This window comes from Mauremys mutica, chromosome 7, assembly GCF_020497125.1.
Source record: "Mauremys mutica isolate MM-2020 ecotype Southern chromosome 7, ASM2049712v1, whole genome shotgun sequence".
NCBI classification, from domain to species: domain Eukaryota; kingdom Metazoa; phylum Chordata; order Testudines; family Geoemydidae; genus Mauremys; species Mauremys mutica.
Window position 1 is genome coordinate 99,676,883 of NC_059078.1, and position 19,134 is coordinate 99,696,016.

The 19,134-nt window shown below is 40.8% G+C and overlaps 1 protein-coding gene across 1 annotated transcript in view; it reads left to right on the plus strand.

Moving 5' to 3' along the window:
* The window catches only part of DNTT (DNA nucleotidylexotransferase), a 221,801-nt gene that overhangs the window by 66,100 nt on the left and 136,567 nt on the right, over positions 1-19,134 (plus strand). Inside the window, exon 2 of the mRNA XM_045023028.1 lies at positions 7,012-7,109. Coding sequence (XP_044878963.1) covers positions 7,102-7,109 — 8 coding nt within the window. The 5' untranslated portion in view covers positions 7,012-7,101. The remainder of the gene's footprint in view (positions 1-7,011; positions 7,110-19,134) is intronic.

The following is a 19,134-nucleotide window of genomic DNA, read 5'->3' on the forward strand; positions in this document are numbered from 1 at the left end:
AGAACTAAAAGAGCTGCATGGCAAAATAAATGATTTAAAAATATTTCATAATGCCATAGGCAGTTATAAATGAAAGGTGAAGTTGGATAGAAACCAGAAAGTAATGGCTCTTTAGAGATTGTGTGCTCTCTCGATATAAGGCAAGAATGGCTTTGGGTTCAAAAATATCCAGCTGAATAAATCAAACACTTTCTCACTCTGGATACTTGCACAGCTATTTTTCTGTTACTTGACAGTTAGTTCTGAAGTAACTGAATTCAGTACTTCGCTAAATCAAAGGACCAAGAATTCTGAGCAATAACAGTTGAATAAACCATAGAAATTAGGACTGTGACACTACATAATAGCTCATTTTCTGAGAGTTATTTTGGAAGGTTGGTTGGTTTTGTCCTACACTGTATTCTCTGAGTTCCTTTTGTTCATTATATTTACAGAATGAAAAAGGCATCTAATTGATTCTATCATCCACCTGGAAACCTCACATTGCATTGTTCAGATGAACAGCTGTTATATTTTCTCTCCTGAGGTAGTGGGAAGGTGTGTGTAATTCCCATTTGCAAAAGTTCTTTCAACTTCTTTGTTGCTAGTTTCAGTCTTTTTCTGCTGCTTGTGTCAATGGAGAGTGCAGAACAAGCACTATTCTTCATAAATCATGGTGGTGTTAACCAGAAACTATCACTTTTGCTTAGTAGCCGGAAAGATAAAATATATAATCTTTATGTAATTGGCGTAACCTGCTAGCGGAAAAAAGAATAAGAAAGAGTCTTCCGTCCTATTCATTATTTACTGATATTCTAGGAAAAATTATTTTAAAAACAGTGTAATATGTATAAGTTTCTCTTTCCCTTTCAACTAGTCTCTTGGCTACCTGGTGGTTTAATTCACAGTGAGTTGACACGCACTAGTTAGTGTACAAAACATAAACCTCATTAATAGTGTGCAAATGGGACAATTGTGCCTCTTTCCATTCACATCATTGTGTACACACAGCAGGAGCTTGGTGCACACTAAATGCATGGCATTCTGGGAGGGTATTCTACAGTCCTTTACTTTGCTGCTGATCTGTGTGCATTCTGGGATTTCTCTTGCTGTGGCTTGTGGGATGCATAGCAGAAACCAGGCAGAAGCCAGATGAATTCTGGAACCTGGGGTTAAACTATCAAAATCACATGATTCTACTCTCACCATCATATGGTTCCTCTCTTTCTGGGTGGGCTAGTGCCATTTTTGAATTGCTATCAGACAGTGTGGACCCTGCAATGCTTTGCGCTGCTATGTGGCATCTGCAAATATGCAGAGGCTGTTTGGGTTATCTGAGCTCTCTCAGGATAATTTCCTGTCTTTTTCCCTGTATGACCTAAAAAACAACCTCAAGTTCTCTCTTGGTTTTGTTTTTGGAATGAATCCGCAATGAGGTCTTCAAACATCTCATCCCAAGTTCTCAGTTTCTTCCCCATCGGGTGAGCCAGCCGCTCAGTCTTTGGTAAAGGCCCTAGTCCTTGAGGGGCTGGCCACTGCAGGTGCCATAGCTGTGAGAGTATGGAAGAAAAAAACCCAAGCGGTTATTATTCATATTCCAAAGAGGCTATAATAGAATTTTTAACATGTTTCTGATTTCCCCTCCTTGAAATTGTTCCCAGTCTTGGGGAGATCTCAGAAATGGTAAGTGATGTATGCATGGGGACTAGTGGTGTATGCTTGGGATTTTTGGGTGTGCAGGATTTGCTGTTAGGGTTTGCAGCTGTGCGTTGGAGGCTAGTGGGGGAAGTCCTAGGAATTATGTTCCCAGTTTAGCTTTGCTGTTTAAGCTGTGCCTTGGAGGTGCTTATCTAGGGTAAGAGGAGTTAGGGGAGGTCATCTGGGGGTGAGGTGGATAGTAATTCCCTCTGCGTCCCCTTTAGGCTGCCCTGACTCTTGATGATGTGACATAGAGGTGGGTGACTAGGAGGCAGAGAATGGCTTTATTCAAAAAGGCAAAGGGCAGACCAGCGAGATACACTGTGAAGTTATTCACCAAGATGGTCCCCCGAAAAGTGCTGCAGGAAAGGAAGTGAGTTGCAAGCTATACTGCAGCAACTATCCCTCCGGAATACAACTGAGCAATTTCTCAGTCTTCGATTCTGCTTTATCTCCCCTGCAGACTGCTGAGAGTGCAGAGAGAAATAGTTTGGGTTCTGCAAAGATTGTTTGAAGCCTTAACTGCTCCCAGTCTTTCTGTACATAAACCTGTGAAAAGCCATTAAGAGCTGTATAGGTATGCTATCCCTCAAGCAAGCTTATTTTCCTGTACAAATGTGTGTAACAGGACATAGATACCTCTGCAAGGAGCTGTGGTCTTACTACCTTTATGGACATGCAGTGCCCATGTCTACCTCCTGTAAACTGAGAACAGTAACTAAACTTATTTTCCTGTAACCGCTGTCTCAACAAACTGTTGAATTGCACACACAATTGAATGTTTTCAGTATTCAAATATTCTGTGGAAGGGGATGTGGGGTAGAGGTTGTGGCTGTCCAGTGCTGCTGGCCACCATTTTGAGCAGCCATGGAGATATTTTTCTGGAGCGAGCTCGTTCCTTTGACAGGACTGATGCAGGGAGCAGAAAAGGAAAATAGGTAGATGGGCACATGCCCATGTGGTATGGGCTTGTAAACAGTCAGCCGTCGGGACTTTAGCATGAAACAAAGCAATTGTCCAGCCAGTCCAGCTGCCATTTCTGTGTGTGTGTGTGTGTGTGTGTGTGTGTGTGTGTGTGTGTGAAAAGGGGCTGAATGAATGAAAAACATAGTGTGGGCCCATGGAGGTGGGGGCTGGAGACTCCTAGCTCACATCTGCCAAAAATGACTGTAGCTGTGGGACATCCCGAACAGAAGCTAGCACAGCAATAAAGTATAAATAAAGTATAGAGATACTTATGTGCCAACGTTTCCTTGATAGGACATGCCTCCTGAGTCCTGGACTGAGTTTCTTGCTGGGAATTGGCTTCAGCATGCTGGATGCCTTCAGGGTACTGAGTCCTGAAGAGATCCTGGCTTTCCCGGAAGAGCTCCTCATTGCTCTGCTTGTATTCCTCCTCTAAAGACTCTTGCAACTTATCCTTAGGCGGGGGATCATGCAATATGTAATATTGCAACAACACTGATATATTTGAATCCAGGAGCAAATGGGCTGATTCTGGCTCCGTGCCTGTCTTTTAAATGTGGGAGGGACCATCTGGTCAACTTGATCCCAGAGCAATAGAAGGTACACAGGTAAATAGACAGATTGGTCATGGATGCAGTGATGGGTTAGACCCCCCTTCTGGCATACCACCTGATGTGCTAGGGTTCCACTGAGCCTACCTGTCCCACCAGCCTGGGTTCCCCTTACTCTGTGCTGCTGTGACTGGCCCTCAAGACCCCTTCCAGCACACATACAGGTAGGGACACACCCAGCTGTGGAATCACACACAGTCTGCAATCAGCTCTGTGTGGGAAGACTCAGCTCGGGAAATTGCCCAGCACTGTGGTCCACACATCCTCTGGAGTGTAAACCCAAAATTATATTGTCTTATGCTGTATAGAGATTTATACAATGTAAGATCATGAAATTCACTCCCTTCTTCAATGTGGAGGAAGATATGCACAGCCTTTTGCTCCCCCCTACCCCAGTTATGAATTTCACAAACTGGGTTTTGGAATAAACAAAAAAACAAGTTTATTAACTACAAAAGGTAAATTTTAAGTGATTACAAGGCATAGCAAACAGAACAAAGCAGATTACTGAGCAAATAAAACAAAACATGCAAACTAAGCTTAATGCACTAAGGAATACTGGCTACAAATAATAATCTCTCACCCTAAATGTTGTTTCAAGCATCTTGCAGAGTTTCTTGAAGGTAAACTGCACTGCTTGCAGCTTAAATCTCCAGGGATTCCTTCTACAGGCTGATCTGCCTTCCCTGGACTCAGCCTCTACCTCCCCCAGCTTAGTTCCTTTGTTTCTTCAGGTGTTTTCAGCAGTCTTCCTTCTTGGGTGGGGAGACAGTGGAGAAGAGCCTAGATTAATTCAATCCCTAGCCTTAAATAGGATTTGCATATGGCAGGAATGCTTTGTTTCCTAGTATGACCCCCACCTCCTTTTTTAATAGAAAAACACTAGAAGCCCAAGAAGGGGTCTAGTACCAGTGACATGATCATTGATCCTTCAGTGTCAAAGCAGCATCCCGGGAAACTTCTCAGGAAGATGAGAGATTAGTGTCTTTAAAGACCTATTGTCCTTCCTAATGGCCCATCCGGGTGTTAACCAGGAACTCAGATCTTGCCTATGGTTAACTGGATGTGCTGTAGGTCCCACACCTCAGAGTCCCCACCCAGCAGACTCATTCCCCCAAACCGCATCTATCAATGGAGACAGGGGTAGCTATAGGCCCCAGCACGCCAAGCGCGTGCTTGAGGCGGCAAGCTGTGGGGGGCGCTCTGCCAGCGCTGCGAGGGCGGCAGGCAGGCTGCCTTCGGCGGCTTGCCTGCAGAGGGTCCACTGGTCCCGCAGCTTCAGTGAACCTCCCGTGCTTGGGGCGGCAAAATGCCTAGAGCCACCCCTGAATGGAGAGAAAACTAAAGACAGACTATAAAGCAAACTGGTTTATTAAACAGTGACTCAAACAGGAAACAGTAACCTATAGGACCCCCAGCAAAACAATACACAAGGGCATATAGGTACAGGTTGGCACAACAAACTGACATAAAGTCAAGGTCCCAAACCCCTGAGGACAAAGGGGAATTTACTACAGATAAGGTACAGAGGTACACAGCATACTACACCAGGTTCAGAGGAATGCACCCACGACAGAGGACATCACAGATAGAATACACCAGGACAGCAAGGTGAGAACACAGGAGTTCAGGATACTGGTAAGATAGTTCCAGCTTTCAGTTCCTGATTGATTCCTATGGAGTTTGGATCTTCTTCTGTAGATCCCTTGAAGTCTTGGCTAGGACATGTACTGCACTGCCACCAGGAAGGACAGCCTCTCCTCTTGGGTGCAGCAGTCTTTTATGCTCTCTGTTACTAGGCAGAACACAGGCCATGTGACCCTTGCTCTTTACCGCCTTAGAGAGAAAAAGGCACCAGTTGTCTCAAGAAGAAGGTCACCACATGGTGGACAAACAACAACTCCTTACAAACAAAATGGCGAAGTGCCTAAACAAAATGAAACGTATAGTTTTTCCCCTACACAGGCTGATTGCATACTGTCTTGTGGATGATCCCCAAGTACACACACAGCTGTAATTGTTATATAGTCAATATTCCTAACTTCAGATACAGAAATGATACATGCATACAAATTGGATAATCACATTCAGCAAATCATAACCTTTCCATTGATATCTCACATGACCCATCTTGCATCAAACATATCTTAGTTATGCCATATTCATATATAACAATATTTCTATGAAGAATATGGGGCGTAGTGTCACAGATACCCACAAAGCAGTGTGGGATAGCAATTGAAGGACTGCCAAATAGTTCAGAGCAGCATTGGCTGCGCACAAACTATAGACTGTACTAACTCAATTCACATTAAACTTAGAATGCTTTGAAAGTGTACTCCAGAGTTCATGATAAATGTGGAGTTAGTGTGCTCTAATGAATTGCACAGTGTGTATGCAGGCATCTTCACACAACTCGAGTTAGTGTGGACTAACCCTCTTATGTAGATAATCTTGGTATTAACTATAGCAATTGCTATATATATCCCCTCTTCCCATAATATCTGATTTGATGATATCTTCAGTTTAGTGAAGTGGAAGCTGCAAGCAAAATGAAACCTTCCCCCACTACTGCAACTTGAGTATATTTGAAAGATGTATTTTAAATGCAATCCTGTTTTCCTTCTCTATGAATTTCACATATTTCCCCAATTAAGTTGAATATAGAAATGCCAGCCTGTTTCTATTTGTCACTGGTTTTGGATAATTAATTTGCATCTCATTTTTATTAAATGAAGCATGCTTTTACCACCTACAATATCGAATACATTAATCATACATCATTTTGGTTTGCAAATTTTTTAATGAGTAGCTGTAGAACTACATTATTTACAGTATTACTGTAATGTGCAGACTGTACTGTACCAGCTATATAAAACTTCTAAGTAGCAAGATTTAATAATTAGCAAAACACTTCTCACAACCCTTGGAGATAGTGCTGGTGACCGGCTTGTTTGGAGATAGATTTGGGGCCTGGGGAAGGAGATAACATTAATCGCTGCTTCTACTAGCCATTCAAACAGAGGGGGAGTTTTGTGGTGTACTGGGGGCTAAATCCTGATGTCTTCACTCAGTCAAAACTTCCATTTATCCCAAAGGAAATGTTGCTTGAGTAGGGATTGTAGGGTTTGGTCCATTGTTAAGTATTCTATCTTGTTAGCTTAAAGATACTGAGCCAGATTAACCTCATGTGTGCAGGATGCCTTTGAAAGCAGAAAGTTACAAGTAGGTGGACTCAGTCTAGCTGCCTGCATTAGTAGCCACTACTATACAAGAGAACGAGGGGAGGAAATAAGGAGTCTTGCACAGGGACTGGAGCCACCAGCAGAAGCATTGACTATCACAGATTAATTTTTCTGTGTAAGAATTTTCTAGAGTGGCCACAGAAATGTTATGTGATTGTCATTCACACAGGGAAATGGTCCGTGAGACCATCTCTCCATTCAGGTATGGGCCATACTGTAAACCCTTTGTGTAGCCTCACTCCCTTGAGAGATCTCGGACTGTTGTAGCTTAACAAGTTGGCACTAGGATTGGCATTGAGGGTATTTATGTTTGTGTCCTAGCCAGTGTCCAGATAAGTCCTACTCCATATTGAATATCCTAGGATCTCTGACTGTTTTATTGAGAGGTGCTTGCACACAAAGCCCATCGATCGATGCTTTTTCAGAGAATGTCAGTTCTCTGTTCAATGTAACATTATATCTCTGGCAACAAGTAAAGTTGGTCTAACAAATTTCTCTTGGTGCTTATTCAGGTCCATAGCAGATACAGCAGAAGCCTCCAGCACCATTGGCCTGATCCTGACATTGATTACAGTGGACTCTGGGCCAGTCTCCATGTTCAAATGGCCAGGTACTCTTTCTTTTTATTTTACTTTATTAAAGGAGGGATAGCTCAGTGGTTTGAGCATTTGCCTGCTAAAGTCAGGGTTATAAGCTCAATCCTTGAGGGGGCCATTTAGGGAAGTGGGGTAAAAAATTGTCTGCGGATTGGTTCCCCTTTGAGCAGGGGGTTGGACTAGATGACCTCCTGAGGTCCCTTCCAACCCTGATATTCTGTGATTACTTAACACAAGAATATGGAAGTCCCTTTTGTATACCTATTAGATTCCAGTCTACTTGTTGCAATAACTTATACAAATTACATGATGTTTTTTAGTTTGAAAAGCTTTTATTAGTTCTCTAATAAATTACTCAGATGTTCAGTATATTTAAGACAAGTAATTAACGTGAATTTTTCTCAGAAGATCCTTCTGCATGTTCAGCAACATTTAGCTAACTGCCTGTAAGGCTAGGTCCAGACTGCAATTAGACATCTGTGGCTGGCCTGTTCCAGCTGACTTGGGCTTACTGGGCTCATGTTAAGGGGCTGCTTAATTGTGGTGTAGACATTTGGGCTTGGGCTGCAGCCTGAGCTCCGGGACCCTCCCTCCTTGCAGCCTGAGTCCAAATGTCTATACTGCAACTAAATAGCCCCTTGTCCCAAGCCTGAATTAGCTGACAGTGTAGACATACCCTGAGAGTCTGATCCAGCTCTCACAGAGTCCATGGAAATTGTACTGAGGGTAGGAAAGGATCCATTGTAGTGTCTTTTTAACTTGCACAAATGTAAAATAACCAAAATCATTGAAGCGGCAGCACAGTCCAATAACATATTAGAACTAGAGTTGGGTGAACACTTTTGTGTGATAGTTTATTTGCCCAGAAATGCAGTTTTGGTTGACCTGGAACGATCTGTGAATTTGAATGGATAATTTTCGCTTGGGCAAAAGTTTTTCAGGTTCAGCAAACTTTCTGTGTGTGCATGTCCTTTGGCACAGTGGTTATTTTCTCTCTGTCTGATTCAGAAGAGGGATTTAATGTCCTACCCCCAAGGTGAGTGCCTTAATCACTAGGTTAGAGTCCTCCTCGCTATCTCTTTGACATAATGAATATTTAATTATTGATGCTAAATGGAACAGCTTCAGCAGGAAAGACTGAGAGTAATCCACCCCAGAATAGCTAATAGTCTGGTTGTTATAGTATTCACGTGTATGTGTGTGTGCGGGGGGGATGGAGACGGGGGGGGATATTTGACTTCCTTTGGAGGAATTCAAACCTGAGTCTCCTACAAACCAGGCAAGTGTTAGGGCTAAAGGTTTTAAAGAGGCACACACACACACAAGTCACTTGCCTGAAATGAACATTTCCAATTTGCTGACAAATTCTGAACACTTTTGGAAATGAACCAAAAATTTCCAGTGACTTCTTGGTTTGCTGGCTGAACCAAAAAGTCAATTATTCACCCAGTTCTAATTGCCACCAGAAGCAGCAGAGCAATCATTTGCAATATGTATAGTTACTGTGTATGTGAAAACAAACTTTAGAGCTTTTATAATTCTAAGCTTTATCATGCACCCATATAGGGCGACCAGACAGCAAATGTGAGAAATTGGGATGGGGTAGGGGGGGATAGGAGCCTATATAAGAAAAAGACCCAAAAATCGGGACTGTACCTATAAAATCGGGACATCTGGTCACTCTACACCCACACAAGAGAGAGCCTTGTAGGAGTTGGGGGTGGCATGGGAAAAGAGGTCTCTATGGGGTACAGCTGAGTCAGCATGGAAAGGGAAGTAATCTCTCCAAGTTATAGGACTGGTGCTGATTAATTTTCCCCTGGTGCAAGTGGAGTACCAGTGACCATATTGTCATGCTCTCTGAATCATATGGCCCCAGTCTTTTATAAATTCATGGGGAGTGGACTTAAAATAAAAGGGGTTTTATGAACTATGAAGAAAGCAGTCTGTGTAAAGAATCCTCAGACAAATCCTCAAAATGGATTGGATTTTTTCAGTTGTTGGTCTGATTCTTCTTGTATGATTTCTGAGTATCAGAGATGAAAGGTTGATGAATCCATTCTCATTATGCCGTTTTCTGTCTGTTTTTCCTGTGTTAACATTCTTATTAACAGCTCTTCCTAGTCATGTACCACAAAAGTTTTAGGCACTTAATGACAGCAATTATAAGATTTTTGTCTCCTTTATAAGCCTTCCTTATCTTAGAGTCCAAATACCACAATATAGCTAAGTAAGCACAGTCAAGGCATACTATCAATTCATCAGTTTCTCCATAAATTGTAGTCTCTCTTTCCAAAATTATTGATATTCTGGATACCTAGGTTACTTGATAAAGTCTCACATTTCTTATGTGAAAACTTGAGCATGCATACTTCAAAGAGCTTTCCACAAACATATAAATAAATAAATAAATAAGTAAATTCAGTTGCTGGTGCAAGTCAACACTAAAGGGGCACAAATATTGCTGAAAGTGAACTGATGTATAAGTATGCACAAGTAATCCAAGGCAGAGTGGCCTCCTTCCGAGCCTGAGACGGAGGGACCACTACACTCTACCTGGTGGGCCGAGCCAAGCCTGCCCCATCCCCTGTGCGAGAAGCAGAGGGGAAGGACAGGAAGCATAAGAGTTGGGCCCTTCAGCGCAGTTGGGCCAGAGCCAGCGAAGGAGGCAGACGTCCCTATCCCTCTGCAGTACTTTGGACCAGATCCCAAGCTGTATGGGGCCCTGCTCCCAAATGAGACCAAGGGTGGGGAAGAGTTCCTGGGACTGCCGCCCGCCACTTATCCTGAGGAGACGGATGAGATGAAGACTATGGAGTCCTACCAATGGCCCGTGGTAGGAAGCAGCCCAGGGGAACCAGACATTAGTCAGGTTGTGCTGTTGCAATACAAGTCAGTATTCCCTATACCCAGTGGCGGGATGCCGTGTCACAGTTAGGGCCCTGGGCTGGGACCCAGTGGAGTAGGGTGGGCCCGGGTCCTCCAACTCCCCCTGCTGCCAACTCCAACCCTGGATGGCAGCCTACTCACCCTAGGCCAGGAAGCCTGAGCCTTATTTGTGGCTTACCCCAGCCAGAAAGCTGCACGCCCCTGGACTGTTTGCTGTCTGCCTTAGTCAGGAGGCTAGGCAAAACATTGCTTAATTGCTTACTGCTCTGCTCTTCCCAAAGGGTTAGAGACCAGACTGTAGTTACTGCCTGCCTTATTCAGAAATCTCAGACTAAAGACTGCTTGTTGCTCTGCCGTGCCCAGGGATTCAGAGCCTAGACTATGTTTACTGTCTGCCTTAGCCAGGAGGCTTGGGCCCAAAGACTGCTTATTGCTCTGACCGCTCAGAGGGTTAGAGCCCAGACTTGAATTACTGTCTGCCCTAGTAAAGAGGATTGGGATAGGGACTGCTAAATAGTTTTTGTTTATTGCCTGATGCAGCAAGTCAGAGCAGCCTCCCTCTGAGCCTGAGACTGAGGGACCACTACACCTGGAATGTATTTTGCAAGATTTGCCCATCTCTAATACTAGCCCACTTATTTCAAACCCTGGTCTCTAACATGATAGCATGAGTAACTGCTTCTCTGTTTGCAGACAGGTTGAATTATTTTACTGTATAAATTTTGCCAGAGTTATAGTAGAAAATGGAGAAAGACATTAGCTTCAGAAATAGCTTCACATGAAATACATTTAAACAATGGCTGCTGATTTGGCTACTACTGTTCAGAACCTCTCATCAGAGCTCTAACTCATGTAATTTGTCATATAGAGTTTAAGGCCAGAAGGGAGCACCAGAACATCTAGTCTGACCTCCTGTATATCACAGGCCAGGGACACCACCCAGCACCTGGACACTAAATCTAAAAATGAACATTAGACCAAAGAATTACAGCCCACATGAGACGAGAATATTATGTGCCACAGGCAGCGAATAAGAGGGACCAGGTTACCCCAGTGTCTGAGGCCTGCAAAATGGTGGGTAAATGATGAAGTGAGATATGTACCTTCCAGATACCTTACCCTTTGGTTCTAATGCAATGGAAATATTTTGCTGCAGTCTGGGGCTGCCTACTTAATAATGACACCAACTACAACTAATTAACAACCTATTCAGATAGAGCTGGATTAACAACAGAAGTGTGATGCTATAGTGAATGCTGTATTGTTCCCTGATGGCAATCAAAGCAGATGACTGAAGTGTAGTAAAATAGACAAATATTTTTTTTAAAACCCTGATTTTGTCATTTTATGTTCTTAGTAGCAAAATAAGGGAAAACGAAACTTTTAAAAGCACATCTTATTTAGGTCTTACACTTTGGTTATATATGTGCCCTTTTATGCTTTTGTACTGTGCAATGTAAATAGAAAAAAAGAACCATATCACAAATGCATTTCAAAATGTGTATTGGGTTTTAAATCTATTCCACAGAAACTTTATTAGAAGAAGGAGGAACAACCTTCCATATTATTTTTAAAACATCTTGACTTATTATTTCTAGACATTTAGAACCTGCATTGACAAAAGATAGAATACTCAGCAGTAAATAAGCACCAGAACTCAAACAAACAAGAAGTCACAGCAGCCTCTTAAGAAAAATAAAGACCAGAAGGGCTTAAAAATAAGACAGAGGTATCATTGGGACTAAAAAATGCTGAATTTCTATCCAAGTTTCATCATCTAGCAAAGACAACAAATTTTAAACACTTCCTTATGCCACTTTTCAAAGAATCTATGCAAAACGAATCCATGGGTTTTGTACTTAACTATGGTGGAAAGGTCATTGTATATATCTTTTGCAACTGGGAAGAAAAGAGGAATAAAAATCACTCTACAGATTCTGTTGATAGTTAATAGTTAAAATGCTGTCCATCTGCATTTCTTCCCTCTGTACTTTGAAGACTAACATACTGCAACTCTTCAGTAAAATCATCTCACAGCATTTTCTTGTCTTTACACAAGAAAGCTAGATGGAATATAACAAAAACATTTTATAAAATATTTTAATATCTAGTTTATGTGCAAGTAAACTGCTGAAAATACCAGGTAAGGCACAATGAAAACATACATGAATACAGACATGAAGTGGAACTGAACAAGCATGTCTATGCTTTACAGAGGCAGGCTGCTCCTGCACTCCTGCTTCAAGTCTAACTCCCACTAACTCCTAACTCTCATACCTGCATAAGGAGTGCAGGGTTAGGCCCATATTGGGTACTGCTTGCAGACTACTTCTGTTACTGTGATTGATGCAAACACTGCAACACATTGACACTTGTAGGATAATCATTTAAATCATCAGCAATGTTTGTAGATGTATTCGCACTCTGTGGCCTTGATCATCTTTTTCTACAGGAACAGCATCCGAAGGGGGAAATGTTATTCTAAAAATCCTACGATTGTGTTTCTGTAGTCAACTTGCCACACAGGTTTGCAAGTGCAGTATGCCATGCTCTTGGGGAACTGTACATAAAGAGGAATTGCACTTAGTTGAAAACAGTGCTGTGGTCTGTGTGGTTTTTATGCCACTAACCATGGGTGGTGAAGAGTAAGAAGTCACATATGGTATCATGACTCAGGTAACGGGACAACCTTCTTCTGAAACGATGGCTACTTATAATCCAAATTAAGTCACTAGGAAGGTGGCTTTCTGCCACAGTAACAGCCATGCGGCAATTATCCATTGTTCTGGTGAAGAATAAAACATGACAAACTAACGTTTGTGTGGATTTTTCACCAAGTGAATGCAGTTGTGAATCAGGCCACCCATTCTTTTTATTGAACACATAGTTAATTAGGTACAGTATGGTTTGTGGTTATGCCTTTTGGATTGTCAGTGGACCAGTCACTTTCCAAAGTGTCCTGAGTCAAGTGCAAAAGGAAGTTAAAAATTGAATAGTTTCTTTAGACATGAATGTTCATGTATAACCTCCACTAGAGCAACATTAGTAAGTTACTCCTCTGCCTAAATTGGATTCAGCATGCTGACCTGAAACTGGACCTTCAGTAATGTGAAAATGCCCAACCTGCTGTTTAACTTCAGGGACATATTATATTTGCAACAGGCAGCCGATCCAGCTAGGCCTGGTTCAATTTTTTGCCAAAATTCAAATGTTTCAGTAGAAAATTTAGACAAAAATGATTTTATATTATATCGAATTTGTTTTCATGAACATTTTCAATGTAGGGGTGGGGGAGAGGAGGAAAATGGGAGGACATTTTCTGACCATCTCTAGCCTAGACCGTGAAAAGATCAGCAATTCCTTTGCTACACTTAAGTGTCCGAGATTTGGCTAGTTTCCTGATTGGCATATTTACTAACATAGGTTTTTTACCACTTCATGTGAATTGTTAGTTCATTGCAAACAATATGAAAGAATCCTGTTGAATCTGAGGCCTGCTCTATACTAGGAAATTAGGTCAATATAGCTGTGTCACTCAGGGGTGTGAAAAATCCACATCCTTGAGCAAGGCAGAGAGTTAGCCTGTTCTCAACCCCGGTCTAGACAGAATTTTACTATAAACCTAGCTACCACCTCTCAGGGAGGTGGATTACTTACATCAGTGGAGAAGCCCTTCCGCTAGTGTGGGTAGTGTCCACCCTGAAGTGCTACAGTGGCGCAGCTGCACCGCTGCAGTGTTTTAAGTGTAGAGAAGCCCCGAGAAGGTTTCTTGGTGGATGGATGCATACATGCATCTGATTATTTCAATCCTTGAAAGAAACCTTGTGGTCTGTCTCCCATTGTATTGACATTTCCCCTACTTTCACTGCCTGGTTTTACATCGATATTAGCTGTATAGCTTTGATGAAGATGGTGGCTTGCAGGCAATGTTTCAGTGAGAGAGGCCCATCAACTTGCATACATGCTTATTTAATTGTATTTTGTATTTTCTGAAAACCATTAAAAATAATCTAGTTGCTTCCTCGCAGAGACACAGCATGAACCCAAGGTTTGCAAGGTGATAAGCTATATTTTAGAATATAGAAAGACTCGAACAGGGGTAAGCAACCTATGGCACGCATGCCGAAGGCGGCACGCGAGCTGATTTTCAGTGGCACTCAAACTGGTCACTGGTCCAGGTGGGCTCTGCATTTTAATTTAATTTTAAATGAAGCTTCTTAAACATTTTAAAAACCTTATTTACTTTACATACAACAATAGTTTAGTTATATATTATAGACTTATAGAAAGAGACCTTTTAAAAACATTAAAATGTATTACTGGCATTCAAAACCTTAAATTAGAGTGAATAAATGAAGACTCGGCACACCACTTCTGAAAGGTTGCCGACCCCTGGACTAGAGCAATTGAAATGACGGTACCTTGTAAAATAAACAGAACATATGCAGCATAACCAACTAATGGCCATAAAGATATACAGGGCAAAACTTACATGAATGTATTATCCAGTTCATTGAGCTACGATGTCATTCTCAGAATAATTTACAAAATTTGATAGGCAGGAATTCTGGACATGATATTTCACCACCAATGAATAAAGCAAATCCCAGAAGCCCAATCCAATTTCAATATTCCTCACCATCACAGCCACACAGTGCCCAATTCCTCTCATTGTTTCTTTCTGTTTCCTACAATTTTGGGGGGCCATAATGGATTGTGGGATCAATCAGGGCTCCAGGGATGAATTTTTGGATGCCAAAAGATTGAGAACCACTAGAGTTGACAATTATTTCTTACTCTACTTAGATGTAAATAATAACTGGTAAGACCAAAATAATTCAAACATTTAGTCTGGAAATGTCTATTTTAGGGGGTGACATTTAACTTTAAATTTGATTTAGCAACTCATGAGATTAAATCCTTGCTTATTCTTTTTTGGCAAATTAACCACGATTGCGACTGCCACCTGGATTGTGTTTTGCTTACCCCAAGTACATATTCCACCTCGTGAGTTCTTGTCAAGAAATATTTATATTGTAAAATTGTAGGGGAGTGGATTATTCAAGTGGGAGGTGAAAATCCAGTTAAATTCAGAAGTTATTTCTGGTGAAATTGGATCATTGACAGATCTTTGAAGGACATTGATGCTGTGTTTATTAGACAAAGAAGAAAATAAATCTGTTTGCATTAGGCTTAAAGATCTGTACAAAAACCAGAAATTAACTGCAAGGGGAGGTAGGGACTCGCCTACTTAGGTAGGGTGACAAGATGTCCCCTTTTTAAAGGGACAGTCCTGTTTTGGGGGACTTTTTCTTATATAGGTACCTAATACCCTCCCCACCCCTGTCCTGTTTTTTCACAGTTCCTATCGGGTAACCCTATACTTAGGCACTTTTGAAAATTTCACAAGGATCCTATCTGAATCTTTAAGCATGCTAAATACCTTTGAAAATCTGGCCCAAGGTATATTAAGGGGGATCTTTGTGCCAGAAGAGTTGTTTACTGGCATTGGGCATCTTGATGTTACGTTGAGGGAAATTATCTTTGCATGTTCAAGCACACTGAATTAATTACAACATAAAAGAAGACTTTAACTTAGATGAGAACCTGTTCTCAAATAATTATTCTTTGTAGGAAATTGAGATAAGTAAAGTAGCAAGATTGGGAAGGTGGTAAAGAGGGAGATTTCCAATGCTTTCAGGTTGATCAGCAGGCTGGCAAAGAGAAGTGACGCCACCATAGCAGATTGCCTAGAATCTTAATGCCATGATCATTGTAATTTTTCCCCCCTTGCTGCAATTCTTTTACATATGACCTTTACAGTCTATTTGTCCACTTATCTATCCCTATTTGAAACATTAAAATTTGTTTAAAAATAACAAAAATCATTTGTTTTTGGTAACATTTATGTGACAAATAGTAAACAGGAGTAGATCTGCTATTTTGGCCATGGGGTTATCCTCAGGCTATGAAAGGAATGAACGTAGTTTAGTTTATGAACTAAAATATGTATTTTTATCATGGCCCAAGGAAGGACCCAGAGCTGAAAAAGCCATCTAGTTTAATTTTTTGATGTCTCATTTCTATTTTAACAATAACTCTTTTTTAATACTGGTGACAACTCAGTTGATACAGCAAGGTGGGGCAATGCTGGGAAAAGTGTCAATATTTTTTATAATTAAACTTTAAAATAATGGCAATAACTGCTGAAAACAGTCTTTATTCCGTAACACATTTTTATATATACCTGGTGACAAAGTGACCATTCAAATCACACTTGGGGGATTGTAAAAATCAGGTATGACATAAGCAGAATTTTCCTGCTTGCTTTTTCTCACTGGTCTGATTGCTGAGATACTAAAGCTGGGACATTTTTAACATTTCCTGCAGAACTGGTGAAATTAGAGTTTTCAATTATGCAAAAAATGTTGCCTTTTTACCCAAATGTTTTCATGATGTTTCACAGGAAGTTAGGAAAAAGTCAGGTATGTACTTTATTTAATTTCCTTCCTACAATAGACTTTATATTTCAGCATAGCTCAAATCAAAAAGCCCAGTTTGACATGCTCCACAGTGTAATGAGGATGCAATTTGCCGTGTTGAAATAACAATGTCTATACTATGGACCTGATTCTTCACTCACAGCCTGTCTACACTAGGAGCTAGGGGTGTGAGTCCCAGCTTATGTATACGTTCTTGTGCTAGTGGCAAGCTAGAGCACTAAAAATAGTGTAGCCACGATAGCATTGGCAGCCACAGTCATGGCACAGGCTAGCCACCTCGAGTACAACCCCCCTGAACTCCCTGGGTGCATACTCGGGGTAGCTAGTCCGTGCTGCTGCTGCTGCCTGTGCTAGCACAGCTACACTGCTATTTTTAGTTGCTAGCTCAGATAAGCAGTAGTGTGAGTCTGCATACACAAGCTAGGAATCACACACCTAGCTTCTGGTGTAGATGTACCCTCAGTTTGCACTGGTATAGATGACTGCACAAGGTGCAGGGAAATGGGGAATAGTGGCTACAGTACAGGCCCTCAGTGTCCATAACATAGTTTACTGGGGCTACTGGAATGCAGTAGCCCCACTTGGCACATAGTTGATAGAAAGTGCAGAGACAGTTCTGCACTCCAGTGTAGCACCCCAGTGTAAATACTGCAGAGAGTCTTGCACTAGCAATTTACTGGCGCATTTAAAGCGTCTATAAAACTGTTCTCTAATGTTTTGCTATTCATTTCCTTCAAATTAAATTACCAAGGGATTAATTTTATTGTGATATTGTTTCAAAGTGCTTTTTTTGTTTGCTTTTTTTAAAATATACTCCTTTTATGTCAAAGTTTTATGAAGTTAAAAACAGGAAACAATTGTGCAAAAATACATAAAGCAGAACACGCCCCAAAGCTAATTGAATAGAAATAACAAGAGTGCCAAACAATATAAGCCATAATCATGTGATATTAGTTAAACCTTTCCTCAGAAGCAGTTTCTAAGTAAAAACAAGAGTAATGATTATTTTAAATTTTCTTTTTGAGTTGGAGAAAATGTATGAAAAAATACATTTTTCCACAAAATGATTGGGGAAAAAAAAGTAAATGAAAGTGAATGGAGCTACACCAGTTTTTACCAGCTGAAGTTCTGGCACAATATATTTAAATAATTTGCTATGACAATATTATCTGGATTAAGTCTCTAGAGGCAGAAGCCACATTCAATACCAATGAATTTCAATACGTATGCACCTGTCTGGAGTAGTTAAAATTCTTCCCACATGTAAGTTCAAAGAAGTATTCATAGTGCAAAGCAACTAATGTTTTTGTTCATGTAGCTTCTGTTTCTGATTTCAGAAGAGAAACAGAAGAAAATAACATCAATGGGTGGTGACATCAGATACAGCTATTGGCTGGCAGTGTGAATGTAAATACACATTTAGACAGTCAAGTTGAAAAAATACTATCTTGCATCATGGATAAGATCAGAACTCCAAGCCTGTTCCCCCAGAGGAAAAAGCAGAAAGGGATGCATCCTCCAATTTCTCTCAGCAGTTGTGAGATAAAGTTCAGTGAATTAGTAATTTTTATTATGGAGAGGAAAATGGGGGTGACTAGAAGGACATTCCTGATGGAGCTGGCAAGAAGAAAAGGTTTCAGGGTAGAAAATGAGTTAAGGTAGGAAAATCTTTATGTAAACAGAAAATCATATGCAGTAATGACTTAAAAACTTGCTGATTACGTTAGATAACTAAATTAGATATGCTGACAGCTAACCTTAGTATGTGCTGTATTCAAAGTATTTACTATAACAAAATTTGCAGAGGTACATGGGACTACTGCAGTTCTGAGGTAATCAGGTAAAATAGTCATGTTTTTTAGTAACAGATCTCTACACAACAAAGATATTGATAAATGCATTTCTTCAAGTGACTGTGATAAACATTTTATTTATTTATGTATTTGGTGTATAATCTTTATTCTTTCTACTAAGTGATTATTTCATATTTAGTAGATAACATGAATTTATCTTAAGGAAAGAAAATCCTAAAAGACAATAGGCTGCATGCAGGCATAAGCAAATATTCTAATCTTTGACCTCTGAGATCCAGAGTTCAAATTTGTCTTGGTCTGTCAAATTTAATGAGTTTGAACTTCTCAATGGACTTCTCTACTATGGAAAATCAAATAAATTTAGGGTCTGATCCTGCAAGTGTTACTCACTTGATTTACTCTTACTCATTTCTATAGTTTCATTGGAATCAGTGAGCCAGATATTCAGCGGGTGCTATTTGCAAAGCTCCATTGAAGCCAACTGAGCTATGCTGATTTATACCAACCAATGATTTGCTGGAATACTTTGGCCCATTGAAATCCAGTTATAGTTGGAACGAATCTAAATGTAATGGCCTATTCCTGAAAAGAAAAGGGAGACGTTGAATTTGCCTCTATAGAAACCATGAAAGATTGATAGGGAAATATTTCTTTCCAGTATCTCTGGTATTCCATTAAGTAATTCTTCCTCACTTGAACTGTCCTACTGAGTAACACACTTGGGAAGTGTTAGACATTGGCGTAGACTTTGGGACAATCTGCCATCTCTGTGTAGAAAGGCCCAGTACTGGAGTAGCAGGGATGTTGCATCGGAGGATTAAGGTGTACTGTCA